Raw genomic sequence first — 20,582 nt, 5'->3', positions numbered from 1 at the left:
AGTCCCTCTTTGTTTCAGGTGTGAAGATAACCCTGTTCTAGAGATATAATAAACTTGGCCAAGCACTCCTAAACATCTTCTAAAACATCTGATTTACTTCACAGGTGGCAAAGAATAAATTCTACAGTACTTTACAAACAAAACACTGGAACTTCTGCATCCACAGTGTATAGAATTTAACCTGTATAACTAAAAAACATGGCAAACACAGAAACTATAAAAAAGTAAGGTGAAGGACTTTTTTCTAGAAATCCACATTCTTGTGGTTCAAATACTTTTAAAATTAAATTGTTGCTAAAATTGTATTTTCCTCTCCAACATAAAATACATCCCTCATGTTCACTCTTGTCAAGACTCTGCTTCTCGTGTTCACACTTAGCTTTTGATTGAAGTCTACAATAAAAAAATAGTAATACAGAAGCTTTGTAAAAAAAGATATACACACCATTTAACTGTATTGTCTGCATTTTAATATACACTCAACTGACAGAGATATTTGATTTCCCTCATCCATACTGCTTGCTATGAAAACCAGGAGAAAGTGTGAGAGGAAGAAACATGTCTAACACCATGAATTAAGGGCTGTTTTAAGAGTTTCTACACTATCAAGAGTGAAAATATCTCCTTCCTACATAGAGATGAAATCTCCATCTCCTTCCTGTGCCGTTTGTCTAGTCTCCAGATCTATTTCAACAGGCTGCTGAAAGATAATCAGTTTGACCACTCATGCATTCAACTCCTATTATGCAAAAAGCGTCAACCTGTCTTGCCTAAACCTGCAGCTACAGTGCACCCAGGGTTCCTGGTGGGGAGCAATTGTTCAGGGAGTTTTATCGCCTTCCCTTGGTGAGAAGACCATCCAGACTTCTCTTACACACACTGTCAGAACACAGCAGAGAGTCCTCAGTAGTGAAGAGTTTATGGCTAGAGCTTTAAAACTCTGCTCAGAAATGGATTTACTGTAATCACTTGGATATTTTACTCATGTCAACATCGCCACTTTTAAAAGTAATGCAACATTCAAGACAGTCCAGTTCACTCCGATTCCTAACCACTGGAGTTACTAAATTCACTCAGCCTTGAGCCACATGCATCCAAGACAAAACTTGTGCATCTTATTTAAATAGCAATAGAAATTATTAAAAAGTTCCAAAACTAAATCACAGACACTTTTCATTTCGATCCATAACTACAGCATTATTAAGAGGATTCTAAAAGGAATATCCCACAGCAAGTTATATTTTGTATGTATTTATATAATATAGTAACTACTATTTTATAATAGTATATAATTAATATATTTTCTCAGTATTTTTTTCTAAAGTATTCTTATAGCTCTTAACAGTGAATATGAAGAAATTCAGTACTATCACTGTATTTTCAGAAAGGTTTATAGGTCTGGTACATAACTTATTTTTCCCCCAAGGGAAGGAAGCCTGTAACATGAATTTTCACTTTATGCCAGCCATTGCCATGCTGTGGCTATTCTACCTGCAAGGACAGATCTACTCATCAGTCTGGAGGACAGGCTATGCCTGCCACCAGCTATTTGTTATGTCATCTTTTCAGTGCTCCCCCACCTGAAAAGAAACAGCGAACAAGTTATTTGTCAAGGATCTGGTATATAATGATACCAGATAAATTATGCTGGCATTTGAACAAAAGAGTCAGAGTGGAATGTCTGGTTTTAAATTGGCAATATCTATGAGCCTGGAAAATAAACAAAGGTCTGCTCTCCACACCCAAAACACAAGAATGATGCTGACAAACACTGAAAATTGCATTACTTTTAAATAACATCAGAAACTGCTATTAAAAAATCACCCAGCTACTCTTAACAGAACTTGATAATTATTTAAAACATAACACTAAGAAGACCCATACAGCTTTTTTACATTCATTGCATAAAAAAGAACAATTCCAGATTATTTTTAAGGATGTTAATATTCAGGAAAGAGGAAAATGTAACTGAAAAATACTAGAATGAGAGTCACAGCCTTTCCCACTGTTACCACATGCACGACATGTCTCCATAAATGCAGAGGTTATCTACACATACAACCTGTATGTCAAGCATGACATTTAAAATAAAATCAAAAAGCATAAAAAGAAAATAAAGTTTGTAACTATCCTATGATAAATGAAGGTTGCTTTCTTCTAAATGTTAACAATATCACACTGCCCATTATTTTATTTTACACTTTTTGAATCTTATAATAATTATTCATTATAATTATAACTATTCATTATGGACAGCACTAATTTTGCATGTCGTAACTATTCTAAAAAGCGAGTATACATGAACAAAAATTATGTTAGTCCATGAGATTATTTCAGAAAAAGAACATTTATTGCACAGATGATACTTCCCTTATTAAGCACCTGTTGCTTAGTTTAAAATGTCACTAAACCATTTTAGTTGAATAGGTAGCTTCATTTTTTCTGTGTGTATTAGAATGACTATTCCAGTAAAACTGTATGCTTAATCTGTGGCAAACTTTCTTAAGCATTAAACTTTCATACTCATTCTGCTAAGACATTACAGTTTTCTCACAAGGATTTTCAAGATGTTATAGCAGATTAATACTAGTTTAAATACTTACCTACTGATAACAGGATACAAACACACTCCTTCTAAAGTTTTGTACCTGCCTACACCTTCAGCCACAGTAGGCTATAAAAAAAATTTAAACCATTAGGCTATTAAACTGTTAGACATAATTTCTCATTGTTCATTGCACATGACAAAACATTTTTTGCAGGGCTCACAAAAACACTTGTCAAGAAAAACACAGCTTCACTTAGTTAAAAATAAAATAATAAAAAAATAGGGTGTAACTTCAAAGAGATAGAAAAGAGAGCTTCTCACCTCTCAAAACAAAACTGGAACTTTGGTTTGTAGGAACGGCTACGCCCATATGCCCTCCTCATCATCCTGAGTGCCAGACATTAGGAGATGCACGGGAAGGTGTTAGCATTGGAATGGAAGACGAAAAGGTTAGTTATTTTGGTGCATATAAAATACAATTTTCCTCACTGTTAAAAACAAGATTTATTGTTCTTAAATGTCAGCCAGCAAAAACAACTGATCAAGTTTGTGTTACATATACAAGAATCTGCATCTATAGCAACCAAAAAATCAAGAACGGTGACATAAACACTTTTCCCACCCACTTAAAACAGTGTGTAGGAAGTAGATTATAAGATTAAATATAAACAGATAATCTAATTTTTAACTGCATATAGTTCAAAACAACATTGTCAGCAGAAATAGATAAAACCTTATAAGTAAGCAAAGTAACAACTGTAATCAAATTGTCTTACATTCAGTTAGGTTAAAGGACACAAAAATCTGAAGAATCAGAAAAAAATAAAATCATTAGTGAGGTGCACTTTTCTAACATGCTATCAGTTTAATCTATCTTTTAAGCCATTATTAAACACTGCATGTTAAATACTATTAGACAGTTTCTCTCTTTTTTCCGTTTTTTTAATAATTTGGATTATTCATCTATTTAGAGTTTTAATGATAGATAACACTAACGGCAAACACAAAAAACCATAACAATTTCATCAATCTGTTTTTAAAAGGATTGTTTTACTGTAGATATGCTGAAAGCAGAAGGTCTTCATTATAAACTTGAAGTTAAAAATAACAAAATAAAAATCACTCATTAAAACAGGAGAATGAAATGTTCTTTCCTGGATGTGATTACTGAAGATCACATTTTTTAAAATAATTATTCTTTATTTTATACATACACATAGAAGTTTACATGCATAACGACAGCTCTACCATGCCAAATTCTTATGTGATACTCAGCTTCTAGAACACAGAGGTGCACAACACAATGTTTTTCATTTAAAGCAGAATACCAAAAACAAATCTGATCATTTTAGATATCTTTAAAATTCACCCACTCATATCATAGAAACACACAAAAAAATTACATTTTATAGTTACAAAACTTTGAAAGTTAGCTGGTGTAACATATTGCTGGCACCTAATTAAATTTAAAAGCTAAATAAAATGAATGGTAATTAATTATAATTGAAATAGACAGGAGTTTTAGATCGAAAATATACACTGCCAGTATCACTACTGTTCCTAGTCCATTCTTTGAATAAAATAGAGCTCCCAGATGTCAACTGTTATTCAAAACCAGATGTTAAGATAGATGTCTTGCATGTTGCTGAATTAAGTAAAGAAATATGACAGTCCACTATAAACTTAGCTATCATTTAACACAGAAGAAATGTGGGTAAATTTTTTACAGTTAGCTTGGAACACATCTTAGTTAGAAGGTCCGCACAACTACACCAAAAAGCAAAGACACAGTAAGGCTTGACCATTCTTATTTATTTTTGAAACAAAGGGATGGATTCTGTAAGACTTCCAATGAGCTGGGGTCACCTCACTGAAAACCCAAGTCCTTCCCCTTAGTTCTACAGGAGCTACTTTTTTTTTATTCAGACCTACTAACTCTAATTGAATTGACTGAAGTTGACACAAGTTTTGCCAGAGTAAAGGTTGAAGAAAGACGGAAAGGTTTCTTTTCTACTGAGTAGTTTGATCTTATTTCACCAACAGAACTCATTAGGTTAATCTTTGGTGATACCTTTAAAAACAGCAAAAATCATCAGAATGGGAAACTCGGTATGTTTCTAAATGACTCCTCCTAACTACATCCAGCTGCTTTGCTGTTTAGTGTATTGTAATTCTTCAGACAGGCAGACATTCATTTTTACTTCCATTATTTGCATGATCTCTTTTTGACAGAATTCTAAAAGAGCTGAAGAATCAAATATTGTCAAATATTTTTAAATAGTATTATGGGAAATTATGAACTATATAGTTTGACACTGATCCTGATATGCAATAAGCAGTCAGTTAAAAGCTGGAGCTCAATTAATGTCAATCAACATTGCTCAACTTAGTACCAGTTCTGTCAAATTAACTATATCTTTTTCAATTACAAAGAGACATTTTTTGATAAGGTAAGTGCTTTGAAATAATATGCCAAGATTTCTGTAAGGCATTTGATTATGTGCCACAAGACATGGTGTCAGCAAAATTAGCTCTATATTGAAAGAATGTTGCTGGAGAAGAAAGGGAAAACACAGCTATCTTTTCTCATCCCAAGCTTCTTCTGTATTCCCAGGATCTCAAAAAGTCTGAGAAAAATTGCTTGGAAAACTGAACTGATTTGGAATTGGCAAAATAAATGTTATCAATCAGATAAGTGTAAGACTGAAATCACATACACAGTGTCATCATCTGAAAATATCCAAGGCAAACTTAGCAGACAGGGAACTGCATCTGAAATTATGATATCAAAAAGGCTTTACAGATAATGGTGGAAGTGAACATGTGATACAATGTTGAATTTACAAGGAGAAATATAGAAAAATAAAAATCAAAAAGTTTCCTGTATCTTTGCAGTAGCAGAAGACCATTAATAGAATTACACATCTTGTGCTCATGTCATACTCTTGTGAGTATTTGAAAGATGGTAAATAGATCAGGAAACAGCTACAAAATTACTAAAAAACAAATTTGGCAGTGAAAAACAAGAGATACTCAACATAACTGGTCACTCAGAAAATATTAAGAGATTGTTTGATCAGTATGAACTTGCACATAGAGAAAAGAAAGGAGTCAGCTCTTTTCTCTAGCAGAAAAAAGCTGGACAGAGATTTCTACGATGTAACTACAGTGCACTCAGTACATGTTTTTCAACAGCACCTCAGGCCTGGATGACTGGAATATATTGTATCAAGACTTGGACACTTTCTAAAAGATATGTCTGACTATATCCAAAATAATTACAGATTTAATTAAGAAATTATTGAGTGGTTAGGTGTAGATTATTATCATGCCAATTCACCTTCAACATCTACAATCAATAAAAATCCTTTCCTGTCTTTTTTCCTCACAGCTGTTTTAGTGAAAATGTCTGTGTCATTGATCTTATTCTGTGCAGAGTTTATAACATATTTTCCAATTTTAGTGACTAACCGGTTCATTAAAACATGAATTAAATACAGTGATCTGTTTTGACAGACAACTAAGTAGAAAAAAAAAACAACAAACCCTCACTGGATTTTAAATTTTTAATACTACGAGCAACCTCAAAACCTGTTTCAACATACTGTCTTTTAAAAAAAAAACAAACTTGTATCTGTACAGTATTTTGATTTGATTTATACCTACCCCAGAAAATCTATTAATTTCTAATTTTCCATTCCAATCACAAATTATTTATAGAAGATAAATAGACTTGCACTAACCTAAGCAGAGCTCGCCCACTTAGCATCTCCATCAAAAAAACCCCCACTATTTCACAATCATGTGCTTTATACCTAACACATTATTTTTTAGTTAATGATGTCATATATATTGACGGTAGGCAATGAACTGACCTAAAAATACTTGGTGCTCAATATTTAGGAAGTAAAATTCCTACAGATATCTGAGAATTTCTACCTTCTTTTCATTAATAGAACTACAACTTCATTATAGGTGCTGTTACTTTTTAATTTAACAGGAGTCAGAACATAAAATATACTAGATCTAAAAGAAGTATAGAAAGAACTAACTGATCACTCAGTATTCCCATTATGCAGACAGGTTGTTCTCATGCCTGAACTGCCTCCTTCTAGTGCATTGGATCAAAATTATGAGATATGTCTCAACTATCCTTGATATTATGCTGCCTGTTACATTTTGAGGAGCAGATATTTAAAGGTGTAAATCCTAACAGTATTATAGGCTTTACAGATTTTTCTGTATGGCTGGGAACAACTACCTAAAAGCACTGGATAGAAAGTACATAAGAATCAGGATTGTAGGTTTCATCGGTTTTATGAATGAACTCCAGGATCAAGAAGCTAAGATATCTGCAAACAGATAATGTAAGAGAATATTGAATTCTTTACTGAAATTCTGAGACAAATTGAGCTCATTACCTATTTTTGCTTTCATGACACACCGTGAAGCAAAATAAAAGCTGCAGTTATGCCTTATCATTTATTAATATTGGATTAGAGGCTTCTAGAAATATGCTTATTCTTTTATATCAGTGTGTATCCTACATAGTCATTAATCTATGGCTCTTTCAAACAATAAACTATAACCAAGCAAATTTTGTTTAATGCTTGTGTACATTAACTGCTTTTTAAACTTGGATCTTTCATAGGTTTATAGGATTAAGAACAGCAATTCAATGACAAAAAATGCAAAGCAAAAGAGGAATTACAGACAAGGAAAAAGGGAAAAAACCCAGAATTCAAGAAATACCATTTGAATTGATAAATAAGTATACATGCTTAGTTATAAAATTATTCTAAATTCAAAATATCTAAGCTGTTGAATGCCTTGTATCTTTAGGACTGACATCTAAGTTTCTATATTTGGACATATGTTTAGGTACAGTACACTGGCATAAAATCTAGTACTATGAAATCCTATGTAGATGGGCTATTTATAGATTGTTAATTCATTTATTTCATCCCATTCTTTTGCAAGTAATTTCTCTTTTTCTATGCTGTATTTATCATATTTCTTTAACAACTCAAAAATAAATATCTGGGTTTATGATTTTGTGTTCTGATCCAACTGCTATAAAACCTAATATTAAAACCTCAAAATTGACTTCAAAGTAGCAAGATGAGGAACTTAAGAAATAGTGCTTGGAAAACACTACATACAGGAAAAAAAAAAATAGAAAGTTTGTATAAAGATGTCTTCTGTTTTATTATTGAAGTGGATCTCAAAACAAGTTTTGCAGGCACGTTTCTCAGCCATCAATTCTTTAAAGTTCATCAGTTTCAATAGTAAATTTGAGACAGTGGCCTCCAGATAAAATGGGTCATGTCACACAGTAAGTTAGAAACAAAGGATAACTTTACTCATACTCTACATGATTAAGCATATCTTAAAAAATTAATTATCAGGTGCCAGAAATTATACGTCTATTTGTAAATATTCTACATATAGCATTCTCTCGATTACTGGTGAACATGAAATAGTTGCAAGAGGTTCTATTTAGCAATGTCCTGCCACAGCAACAGATCAACAGCTGATACAACTGGTACTGAGAACCAGTGTCTACACAAGACAGGTCTCTTGGGACAGATCCTCTGGACTCATTTTGCTCTGTCTCGAAGACTGAATTCCCTTTAGTGATTTCACTGTGTTGGGAGACCTCCTGGAATGCATCCTTCAGTTAAATTTAATAGAAAAGGAATTCAGTGTGCCCACTCCAATGATGCTCCTGGATTTGAACCATAGGGCAGTTAGTGGGAATGATAAGGAAATTTGATTCAAATCTGCACTTGATCAGAACTAAAACCCTAATGCAGACACACTCAAAGACTGCAGAATTCTGCATCATTATGATGCCTGCTGGTGCATAAAATGTGGTTACCTGAAGTGAAGAATATAGTGAAACTGACTAAGAAAACAGACAGCAAATACTCCCACAAAGCTGAAGTACAGCACACATCCTCTTACTTTCGTGGCATGCAAGTATCTTTATAAAATCCAGTCTTTAAATAAAAATTAAAAATAAAAAAATAAATATCCTGATCTTGTTTTAGCTAAAAGTTTTCACAACACAGGCAACATTAAAAACTCGACGAGTTAAGCTTTTCTGGCTCTCCTCCCACAATAGAAGACCCTTCCTGACAAGGCTCATCACATTTCCCTTTCATGTGCCAGCATGCTAAGAATTAATGTCTTAACTTGGGTTAAATAAATCTAGTGATAACCCGCTCATCTCTTGAACTAACTTTCTGATGACTGATTCATGCTACTCTCTTCATTACCTATGGCTACTAATGGGTCATTAAGCATGTAACTACTGGCTCTGGACTGTGAAACTGTCCTACTTACAGCAATTACATTAACAAATATTAATTTCTTCTTGTGACACAGAAATCTACTCGTGAAGTAATGACACTTCTTTCAAATCAAGAACAGCCTAAAATCATCTTTCAGAGCTTAGAGAGACTTTTATCTGGTGCTCAGTTTCTAGGAGCAAACATAGCTGAGAACTAAACTCACAACTCCCCACACACAGAACAATTTACTACAGAAGAGTTTTGTGCATGAATGGTTTGAAGAACTGAGCCTGTAACTGGAAAGGGGAAACACTAACAGTGGATACATTTAAGGCTTTAGTGTGCAGAATTTTAGAAGGTCTTTACTTTATGTTTCATTTGTATATTCAAGGAGTCGAATAAATCTCACAAAATGCTTCAGCAGTATGGATTTATGCCATAGGTCTATTTTCAAACCTATCCATAGCAGAAGGGGTCAAAAGTAACTATGCATCATCCAATTATGAAAATGACCATAAAACCCATCTCACCATTTGTTCTATTTGTATATAGTTAGGTTAAAATCAAACATAAATACTGGTGATGGGGGTAAGCGGAAGGTTGTTTCTGACCACTTACTTTACAACAGCCAGACCAGCATTAACATGAATAAGATGTTTCACCAGATATTCATGCATTCTAAAGCTTTATCACTAGATGAAGCGGAAACCCAATGCTGCTTACAAGAAGTGGTCCGTGAAATCAGATTTGCAATGCAAAAATTTATGGTCTCCTTTGTAGTGAAAGCCTGTGACATGTTATCTCACTTAAGTAACCATCACCAGATATGCAACTTTTGTTATCAAGTTACTGTCTCCTAGAAATGCATTTTTGGCTCTTTCAGTTGGTCTAAAGACCTATATTAGACGATGATGGTGGCAGCTAATTTTTCTAGTAAGAAATATAAGATAAACGTAAACCTCTATATAAGTGTTGTATATTCTAACACACACATTCAGAGGAAGTGAAGGGGAGAGGTTTCTATAGCTAAACACGATCTCAAAAAATTCTTCCATATGTGGAAGAGACTGCAAACCTAACATATAAATATAGATATATATAAATATACACACTGAGCAGTATGTATACATTTATATCACATTCATTAAACTTCAAAACATAAAATAAATTCATTTCTGTAAGCAAAGGAAAGGTATAACTTTTCAATATACAAAATCCATCTCTTGGAGGTATCATGGACAGCAAAATCTATTTTCTGCTTCTTACTGTTAATAGAGTTCTGGTTTAGCTGGTCTCTTACTCAAATTACAAATTTAATATAATCAAAACTCGTGAACAAGTATCTGGCTACAATATAATTACAATTAAGAGGTAATAAAAAAAAGGCATTAAGAAATATTACAAACTTTCACTGGCATAATGGCTGTAACTGTACAATGGCAGTATACCAAAAATCAAGAACTAGAGTATCCCTGAAAGATGAAATTCAACTTCCAAATTTCAAAGCTCTTTTTTTGTTCCATCACAACTGCAATTAAATACCTAGAGAGATGCCAGAGGCAGGAAAAATTCTCTGCATCTAATGAAACGAGCATATGATATCACCGACTTTTGCAGACTTTAGGCAGAAATTACATCCTTGTTAGAATATCACCATTCAGCAGTCTGTTTATAGTAAACAATATAGCTATAACTCTAGTTAACCTGAAAATTGAGTTTTTAATGGTGACCATGATACAAAGAGGATATTACTGCATTCAGTTTAACAAGTCTGAACAATGTGTGATCTGAATCACATGTTCTTTGTTCCAGAGGGAGAATATGTGTAACAAAGATGAAAAATTAGAGGCAATACTTACAAATGTAAAATGTAAAAATGTAATGTGACTAACTTGCACTGCACTCCTGAGATCTCAAAACACTAATTAATTGAGCACAGTACAAGTTATTTACAGTGCATATGCCTGGGATTGTTTATACTGAATCTACTGACAAGCAAACCTTGCCCTGCCCAAATTCCTAAATTAAATAAATCCATGTGACTCCAGTGAGCTTAGTGCAGGCTCAGCACTGCCTTAACGCAATTGCGTGCTTCCCTGCAGCTTGAGGCACCAGCAGAACAAGTTCACATACATTTAGAGAACAGACAAGAGCAAGCTCACACCTGCCCAAATACAATGTGTAAACATACAGGATAAAGTAACACAGAATATTAAATAAAATCTGACTCAAGGAGGAAGCCAACAATTCCAGTTTGCTGCACTAAACAGCTATGTCATATAACTTACCTTATACACTAAAATGTCCCTGGTGCTTTGGGTTTTCCCCTCAACAGCTAAAAGTCAAAGTTTAATGTTGCAGAAAACTCCCAAAAATTGTATTTCAGTTTTCCAAATACTAAACTTCTCAGATTGAACTTTCTACTTGCAGTCTAAAGAAATTTGAAGATTTTTATGCTTTTCAAATAAATTTGGTTACTTGAATAAGTTAAAATAACCTGTCTTGGTTTATGTTTGTCTTCCTTTTAACTTATGTTGTTCCCTTTTATGGGCTTTTAAAAATACAAATCCAAGTTTCAATATTCCTGAGGCCTATTCAGGAGTTTGAGGTTGGCAGTCTTCCTGTATGGCCACAGAATACAAGGCATTGTGCTCACAGCCAGGGCTGCCAAAATACGCAAAGTAGCATGCACTCCTTTCCCCTCAAATTATATATGGATCAATATGGTGATTTGCAGATCAGGACCCAGACACTAAAATAATAATCTCTGTTTGACTGTCCTGTGGCTCTTATTTCAAAGTCATACACCTCAAACAAAATCCCATCTAACCTGGTCAGAGTTTTTCACATATAGTCTTTCAGCAAATCTGAGGATATTTAGCAGTTCCATCTGGTGAACAAAGATGTCTTGCCAAGACCAGTCACCACTCCACAAATCAATAAACACTTTTTTTGAGGGCACACAGCATTCTTCTGAAAGTTATTTTTAGTGGCATACTCCTACGGTCAAGATTCTTGTCAAGTTTCATGCATCATTGAATGTGAGTTATCAAATGAATGAGTTTAGGAGCTTTTTTTTTTTTTTTTAAATGACACTTATTTAATATAAAGACAGCTATTACATCTTTAAAAGTTGGCTTCGTGACTGGAGAGTAGCAGCAAGGTAAGCTTCACAGACACACACTGCCTCATCACTGTCCTAATAAGAAGGACTTTATCTTTAGGGTGATAGCTCAGAAGACAGTTTAGGTTCAGTTTAAAAGCATAGTTCATAAACCCTGAACAACCTTTTGAGTCTCTTTGCTGAGGTTTCAGAGTAATGGAAAACTTGATGGTGAGTTTGTGACAAATTACTCCTAAACACCACCACTTGATAGAGGAGCCATCAAAAATGGAACAAAATCTCTGCACAGCCAAACTGGATTAAAAGATGTAAAAGGACATTCTACGTGCTTATGACACCATGTGACATTCCATCCTCAATTACAACATCTAAGAATTCTTTTTTATAAGAATATAATCTCTCATAAAACAAAACTAAAATATATTTGTACCCTTGGTGACCATGGAGCAAAGTATTCAACTTTGACTCAACTACAGCTTGGGAAGTCAGGAAACACGAGATGAGAAACAACTTACATTTCGCATCTTTAAAAATCTCCAGTACTATGGGAAGTAAGAAGACTTGATAGTTTTTGTAATCATCAGGATTGGCAATAATATCCTGAAATACAAAAATTCTTTGCATGTTACATTTTTGGTCTTTCACTGCGTGGATGCAGATTCAAGTTCTCCCATATGCCCTTTCAAATACAAAAACTTCCTATTAAAACTTCCTATACTTCTTTAAGTATATCCTAGGCACATAGATGTCACAGATTACCTACACAACTTCTTTTAAGTCCCTCTTTTCTGTAGAGATGCTGCTTTTAATTTAAACAATGAAGTACAGCTTTTTTACTAGGTAATCCATAAGCAGCAACTAGAATTTAGGACCTTTCAACTACACAGAAAAGATCCTATGACCTTTAACAAAAAAGTCCTGGGTGACAGCAAAGTAAAAACAAACAACTATTTATTATGTGGAGACCATCCTAGAGCTAGAGATCTGTTCTATATGCCAACAAATTAAGAGTTGTTTTAGAGACAGCAAGGAATAGAAAATGCCCACAGAAATTAATCATAAATAAATATGGACAGAAAGACTTCTGAGATTAAAAAACCAAAATAAATGAGATATCTCAATTTGACCAGACTTGCAGTTAGCGAGACAAAATTCCCTATTGGTTAGTAACTTACAGGCCTGTCATGTTACTAAATGTGCAAGGAAAAAAAAAAAAAAAAAAAAAAAGGCTAGAGGACTGCAGACTGCAGTACAGTAAGGCAGCTGTAGCAGGGAATACAAGGGTGCAGATTACTGTCAACTCCCAACAGTAAGAGCAACCTGCTTCAAGAGCTCACAGTCACTTGTGTGACACAAACAGACACTTCCTTCAAAGCAGTTTCAATACAAGGAAGAAAACTGAAAGATAATGTGGGCAAAATAAAAGTTTTTCAGGAAAACCAGTAAGTGTGCAGAGGTGATAAATAAGAGAGACAGGGATCTGGGCAACAAGTTTTGTGATGAAGCCTGCACTATGGGACAGGATAGCTTCTAGATCTGGAAGTTCAAATTTTTTTAGCCACAGGTTCTTTTTGTTCCAGTTAGATCTTGGATGCAACGATCCAGATTAGATTACTGGAAAGCACACTACAAGGAGTTACATACTACACATCCTTGGAAACTGAAGCTAGTACAGAACGCTTATTAAGCTCATTTTCATGCTAGGAGTATTACTCCTGCACTCCAGGATACACACTGACTGCCAAAATGTTTCCAGGTGGGATTTAAGAAAGACTGCCAACTTGCAAGCCAAAACTGAAGAAAATAAATTTAAGTTTTTAGTGCAAAGGTGCAAAACTATCTTTTTCCCAAGTTTTTTGATGACTAATAAAAATGGTTAATATTGCAAAGTTATTGACATGGCAGCACCTGATTCCCAGAAATGTATTCATATCAAATAAAAATCAGATGCACCAAGAGAACTAGCAAACACATCATTACTTGCTGTAAAGTTACCGTGTGTATGGGCAGAGGACAGTTAGTCTTCCTACTGCTTGTGGAGCTTCTTACATCTTCCCAAGTATTTAAATCCAGACATACAAGGAGAAAAAAGGTTGCCAACTGATACCTCTAAACAGAAAGGGATAAAGGCAAGGAGTGAATGGAAACCTGGCTTTGCTTCCTAGCAGCAGCCTGAAGACCTAAACACATTCATCACATCTGCAAAAAGGTGTCCAACTAGTTCTTTCAAATGAAGTCAGAGATCCCATCCTTTACTACATCTAGAACCATGCTGCCACATGCTGCCCATAGCAGGATATGGTACCAGGTAACAGTTATAAAAAAAACTATGGTCATTAAAACAAAATATCAATACCTGAACCAAGCAGCACCACATAAAACATATGCATATTTCAAGCAGGATGTGTGAGTATTTTTCTTCCAAGGAACTGGTTGTACAACATCCTCTTTAAAGAGGGAATGGACTCACAGTGTTTTACATCAGAAATTTCTTCTTAACAAATATATACTCACATGAATATACTTTTACAGCCATATATAATAAGATGAATGTATTTACCTCCATAAAAGTAGTATATAATCCAGCATTATCCATAGAAATGAGAAATTGTATGTTTACCTTTCTCTCCAGGACTTGTGGGAAAACTTTCAAAAATCCTTCCAGCATTAAATTAAAGGACGTTTATATTACAATATGCCCCACTCTCTTGTCTCCTTACAAAATTAAAAATGCTCTCTGATGATTTCATAGAATCACTTAGGTTGGAAAAGACCTTCAAGATCATTGAGTCCAACCATTAACTCTACCAAGTCCAGCACTAAGCCATATTCCCAAGAACCACATCAAGATGACTTTTAAACACATCCCGGGATGGAGACTCAACCACCACCCTGGCCAGCATGTTCAAATGTCTGACAACCCTTTCAGTGAAAAAGTTCTTCCGAATGTCTAGTCTAACCCTCCCCTGGTGCAGCTTGAGGCCACTTCCTCTTGGTTCTATCCCCAGTTACTTGTGAGAATAGACCAGTGCCTACCTCTTTACAACGTCCTTTCAAGTAGTTGCAGAGTGCAATGAGGTTTGCTCTCAGCTTCCTTTTCTTCAGACTAAATATCTCCAAGTTTTGCAAGTTTATTATTTTTCTCAGTTAATTCTGTGGTTTCAAACCACTAACAGTATGTTGGATTATAGTCATCAAAATACATATATCTAGAATTTATGGGTAATACACTATTGAATGGGAAATACAGCTTTGTGTGGCACATGGCAACCAAATTGCTGTACAGAAGAATGCTGTACAGAATGGTAAATAAGACAACACAGAAAGTAAAAAATAAAATCCATTATTGAAAAATGTAAGCTAAGTCAATGACTAGATTTCACTCATAATGATCATTGACTGTACTGTTTTCAAAGAGTATTTCAGCAAGGATTTTGCTATGGATCTCCTATTTTCATGCTTTACAAGTAAGCTTTTGCAGAGCTAATCCATTGCTCACAGAGGCTGTGAAAAATTAGAGATGTCAGTATTCCAGGAGAACACTTAGTCTGTGCCCACTGCACCAACACAAGATGAAATAAAGCTATTATCATGTGCCCCAGATATTAATCTAACCTGTTCTTAAAAATCTCCCAGAAAGGAGCTTCTATTACACCTACATGAAACAGTGTCCATATTTTCTTTCCACTAACATATTAATTAGACTGATGGTGGAAAAGTTTCCTATTTTAATAACCTAGGTATTCTTGGTATAAATTAAATTTACCACTCCAGTGGGCACTGGAGTACAATTGATCATCGTCTTCTTTATAACAACATTTTATGTATTAGAAGACTTATGTCTCCCCTTAAGTACTTCCTAGACTAAACAAACCCAATTCTTTAAGCCTTCCTCACAGGTCATGTTCTCTAGAACTCCTATCATTCTTGTTGCTCTCCTTTTGTCCCTTTCTAATTTGCCTATTTTTCTTAAAGCGTGGTGATCAAAACTGTACAGAGCTTTTCAGATGAAGTCTCACCAGTGCTCAAGAAAAACAGAATAATTGCTTCCTGTTTCCTTTTTAGTATTACATCCATCCCAGAATTAGATCCAATTTCATTGCAAGGGTATTCCATCGTTGCCACATATTATGTGCAATCCAGATTTCTGTACTATCCAGATTTTCCATACTATCGTCTCATCAATACATGTGACTTCTCCCTTGTAAATGGACTTGTCTTTACTGAATTTCAGATTATGTATTCTAGACTGTCTATCCCATTTATTGAGACTGAAGCAGCTTATTGAGCAGTTGCTTGCAGCTTTGTTCCTTATAAACAATATTAATGTTTTTTTCTATTTCATCACAGAAATATTTTCTAAAAAATTACTCCACAGGTGTAGATGATGGACAGACCTCTTTGGAAATCTGCCGTGAACATCCCCCCTGTCTGAACATGAATAATAAAAAATTTGTCTGCAGCATGTTATTTGTATCAGTTGCACACCCATCTCATGGTGGTTTCATAATTAAATTGTAATAGTGTTGTTTATACTTTTACTATTGTAATGCATTTTACATTACATGAATTATATTACAAATTAATGTATTTATTTGGATATTACAAATATATGGTAGGACACCATTAAAGGCCTTATGAATTCAAAATATGTTACAGATACCACTTCATTAGCCACAAGGCCAGTTATCCTGAATTAGATTTCCTTTACAAATACAGGTAGGCTAAATATAGGAAAAGCATGCTAAGTAACAGACATCTAGACCTGCATTCTGTTTTAAAGGTGGCCCAAAACTGTCAGCTAGGAAAGAGAGCAAGAATAAAGCGAGCACATAGTGATAAACACTCTCATATCTTCAAGAACGTAACATAAAAATAGTTGATCTGGTCTAGAGTAGGAGCCACTAGGTAATGATTATGACAAGAGGATAAGGGCAAAGCACGTATAAAGGGATCTGATATACCCTGAGATGGATAGATTCTATCATACAGTCTGATACAGGCATCAAGCTCCTGAAAATGAACAGTAAAAAGGCTAATGGCCTCCTATTAATTCTCTGATTAATAACTTAGCCCATAACTTTCCAGGGTCTAAATAAAATTATTTATAAATCCTCATACTTTTTATTTGTAAAGATGAGAACAATATTTGCCTTCTTCAAGTCTCCAAGGACCACCTATATCCTACATGAAAGCTGTTGAATACAATAATTAATATTTCAGAGTAAAACTGAGATACTAGTAGTAGTAAATACTGGTAAAATAGTTAGCATTTTTGTGCTCTATTTTAATCATGTATCCATTTCCATAATTTGTGTAATTTATTAAGTTTTTTAAACTCTTGAAGATGTTTTGATACAGACGTTCATTATGCTCCTCATCCATTCTTACTTAAGTAACCTTTTCTTGTGCACTGAAAAGCATTGCCTTCACTAAATGTTTAGCTCTCCTACATTGTCTTGGGCCTCCAATTTTTTTTACAGGCTTACATTGCTTGAATTAGTTGAAACCATAGTCTGGGTTTCAGTAACACAGAGGTGGTTGTTACCTTTTTTTTTCCACATCTCTTGCCCTCATTCTGTTTCTTTCTATTCCTTGAAGAAAGCCAAAACCTTTTTTATTTCATGGTAATTTTCAGAAAATCTTGCCTTCTTTTATAAACTTAGCCAACTTCTCTCTGATAATCAGAAACAGAACTATAACGAAGGCAGCAAGTCCTTAATAACCACCCCAAATTTCTGAAAGAAAAAGTTGTTTTTAAAGTGTTCCAAGAACTTGAAGGATTCTGTGTTCCATTTTTTGGGAGGGGGAGGGGTTGTGTTGGTTTTTTTTCAGTTGATATACAGTAACTTGACTTTTCTCATACTTACCAGTTCCTGTCTTTAGTGCAACTCTATTGGTCATTCTAAAAAAGTATCATTTGCCCGTTTCCTATTCACAATTAAGTAGACTATCATACATCCTCTGACTTCACCAACATTTTCTCCTTTTATTTCTACCTAGACGTTATAAACTTATAAACTAACTTTGTATCAAACAATGATTCTTCAAATAAAAGCAATGTTTTAATTTTCCCCAGGGTTCTTGATTTGAAAAAGAATTACTTGCTTCTATAGAATGTTTTTCTTCCTTCAGATAAATATGTACATTAATAACTTCCCCCTTGTCCTACTGTGACTGAGTTACTCCCAAAACCCAACATCTTTCAACTCTTACCTATTGTATTAGGCTAAAGAGTCCTATAATGAAAAGAAGTCTGTATTAACATTTGAAAGTCATCTTCAGGCCAGACTCTATCCGGAGCTGACAAGATCTCTACTTATTAAGCACATTTAATTGAAATAGACCAGTAGCTCCCAGTATCAGCTGGAAACACACAGCCTGCTGGGCAGCACAGCTGACGTCTAAGCATTTTAAAATCTGGTTTGGAATTTGGTTTATCTTGCCTAGTTAAACATGTACCACTGTTTCTTTTAATCTATATCTGTTATTTGAAAATTTCAACAGAAAGATACTTTCAAAAATATTTTAGTACAATTGGTTTACAAGCTTCCCAGTGGAAATGCTGCACAGGTTTTTCAATACCAATGAATAATCCATTTACTTTAAATAAACAAAAAATTATCTCAAAAAGAGTATACTTCTGAAATCAGTAGTAGCCACTAATTAGGAGATTTTTTACTGATTTTCTATAGAAAAAGTTGACTTACAAAATTATTTGAAGCCTCTAAAGATAGGGAAGTAAAATACAAGACACCAGACAAAAGTCAAAGTGTTTAAACTGTTTCAGGGATGAAAAGAGATTCCAGAGCTATTTCAGTTCAAATAGCACATCACTTGCTTATTATTTCTTTGGAACATTTTGAAAGATAAAAATAGTAAAATTCTAAAACTGACAGTGAAAAAAAGAGGTGACTAACCTGATCTGGAGAGGGTCTGTGGTTGGAGTGTTGCGGCCTCCCAGGAGATCGATGATGGTGGTGGTGGTGATGGTGGTGGTAGTGGTGATGGTCATCATCATAGTTATCTGCCATCAGTTTCATTCTGTTTTGTGTCTGTTTAAGATGCAAAGGGAAACAATTCTGTTACATTCTAGCATATATTATTCTAACAGTGTTTGAGGAAGACCTTAGCTCTCTTTTCTTTTTTTTTTTTTATTTTTTCTTGGTGACTGTAAGCATCGAACAACAGAAATCCAGACTGCTGGCTTACAAAGAAAAGGAAATAGAAAAAATACAGCATGTGAACACATCCTCTGTCTCGGTTTTCACATGAGTAGAATTGCACAAGTCAGAAATTGATATGATCAAGAATGTTGTTTGAGGGGTGTCAGAAAAAGCACTCCAGCTTTTCTAAATTTACTCCTTCAGAACAGTTTCCTATTTTTTTTCCAGTCTATTTTTATGCTTTGTCAATTAGCTGGTAAAATCTCACCGAAAGGCGTATTAAGTATACTTCAAATATTCAGTCAGCTACTGAGGCATGTCAACAAAAATAATAAATAATTATGCTAAAAGCTCTATTTTTGGCTTATTTTAATTTTACACCAGAATCACCCTGGTAACAGTAAGTTAAAAGAATCTGAAAACTAACTGATAAAGACAAAGGCAATTAGAGAAATAAGTGGTTATGGAACTTGACACGTTATTGAATGAAAGAAAGTCTTAGATACAGATCTTGAAAAAAGATACTTCAGCTACTGCTGTGTACAGACAATAAAATCTATGTCATCACAAGATAACAAGACTCATCGCTGCTCTTTATCACTATTACATTTATTCCATACCACGAAAATATATAGACTGAAGGAATTCAAACCTTGCTCATCATACCAAAAATATCTTACGACCAATTGCCCAATACAGTACTTATTTTTCTGACAGTAGCACTGCAGGCTGTCTCAGGCAAACCTGTTATCAAGTTTTACTCTTTTTTTTTTTTTTACTAACAAAATCCAGAAGAAAATTCTGTAAACTCTCAAAGACCTCTTCCAACATTAGAAGAATCAATAAGAGATGTATAAAATTAATATCATGCAGATGACTGAAAGAAAGAAAAGAAAGCAGTCTGAACACACTTAATGTCTTGTCAAAAACCTCACCTGAACCCTATAAGACAAAGTTTGCTCATGAATGAGCATTACCTGCTTCATGCCAATTCTCTATGTGGACATCATTTGAGTTAACCAAGCAGAAGTAAGTCTCCATTGTACATAGACACTTTCCGTGAACAGTAAAGATAAGAGATTGAAATCAGCTGCAAAAAGCCACAGATTAGCTCTAGCCATGCTCCAAGACAGCAGAATTCATTGCAACTCCAGTGAGGATGCTGGATACACACATTTCCCCAGGGACTTTGCCCAAATGAATAAGTTCTAAAGCACCAACATAAACAGGTGAATTTAAACACAAGTCATTTTGTCAAGCATGTTCCTATATTAGCAGGTCTAACTGACTTTCAATTCAAATTGCCCATCAGACAGCTAGTGTCCCATAACTAATATACGGTGAATTTAATTCCAGGATTACTGTAAATTGATTTTCCTATGAGAACAATCCCATATCAAAATCTCTGTTAGGAAAATTTCACCGATAAGTATGTTTTAATAGAAAAT

The 20,582-nt window shown here is 34.4% G+C and overlaps 1 protein-coding gene across 4 annotated transcripts in view; it reads right to left on the bottom strand.

Annotated features, from left to right (window-relative positions):
- ERC2 (ELKS/RAB6-interacting/CAST family member 2) overlaps positions 1-20,582 on the bottom strand; it is a 445,445-nt gene that overhangs the window by 106,456 nt on the left and 318,407 nt on the right. For all 4 annotated transcript variants that reach the window (XM_051627871.1, XM_051627872.1, XM_051627873.1 and 1 more), the window contains 2 exons: positions 18,889-19,023; positions 2,870-2,935 (listed from right to left, as the gene is read on the bottom strand). In XM_051627871.1, coding sequence (XP_051483831.1) covers positions 2,909-2,935; positions 18,889-19,023 — 162 coding nt within the window. In that variant the 3' untranslated portion in view covers positions 2,870-2,908. The remainder of the gene's footprint in view (positions 1-2,869; positions 2,936-18,888; positions 19,024-20,582) is intronic.

The sequence above is a fragment of the Apus apus genome, chromosome 9, assembly GCF_020740795.1.
Source record: "Apus apus isolate bApuApu2 chromosome 9, bApuApu2.pri.cur, whole genome shotgun sequence".
Lineage (NCBI taxonomy): Eukaryota > Metazoa > Chordata > Aves > Apodiformes > Apodidae > Apus > Apus apus.
The sequence above is the reverse complement of the archived record's forward strand: the minus strand, read 5'-3'. Positions and strand labels throughout refer to the sequence as shown.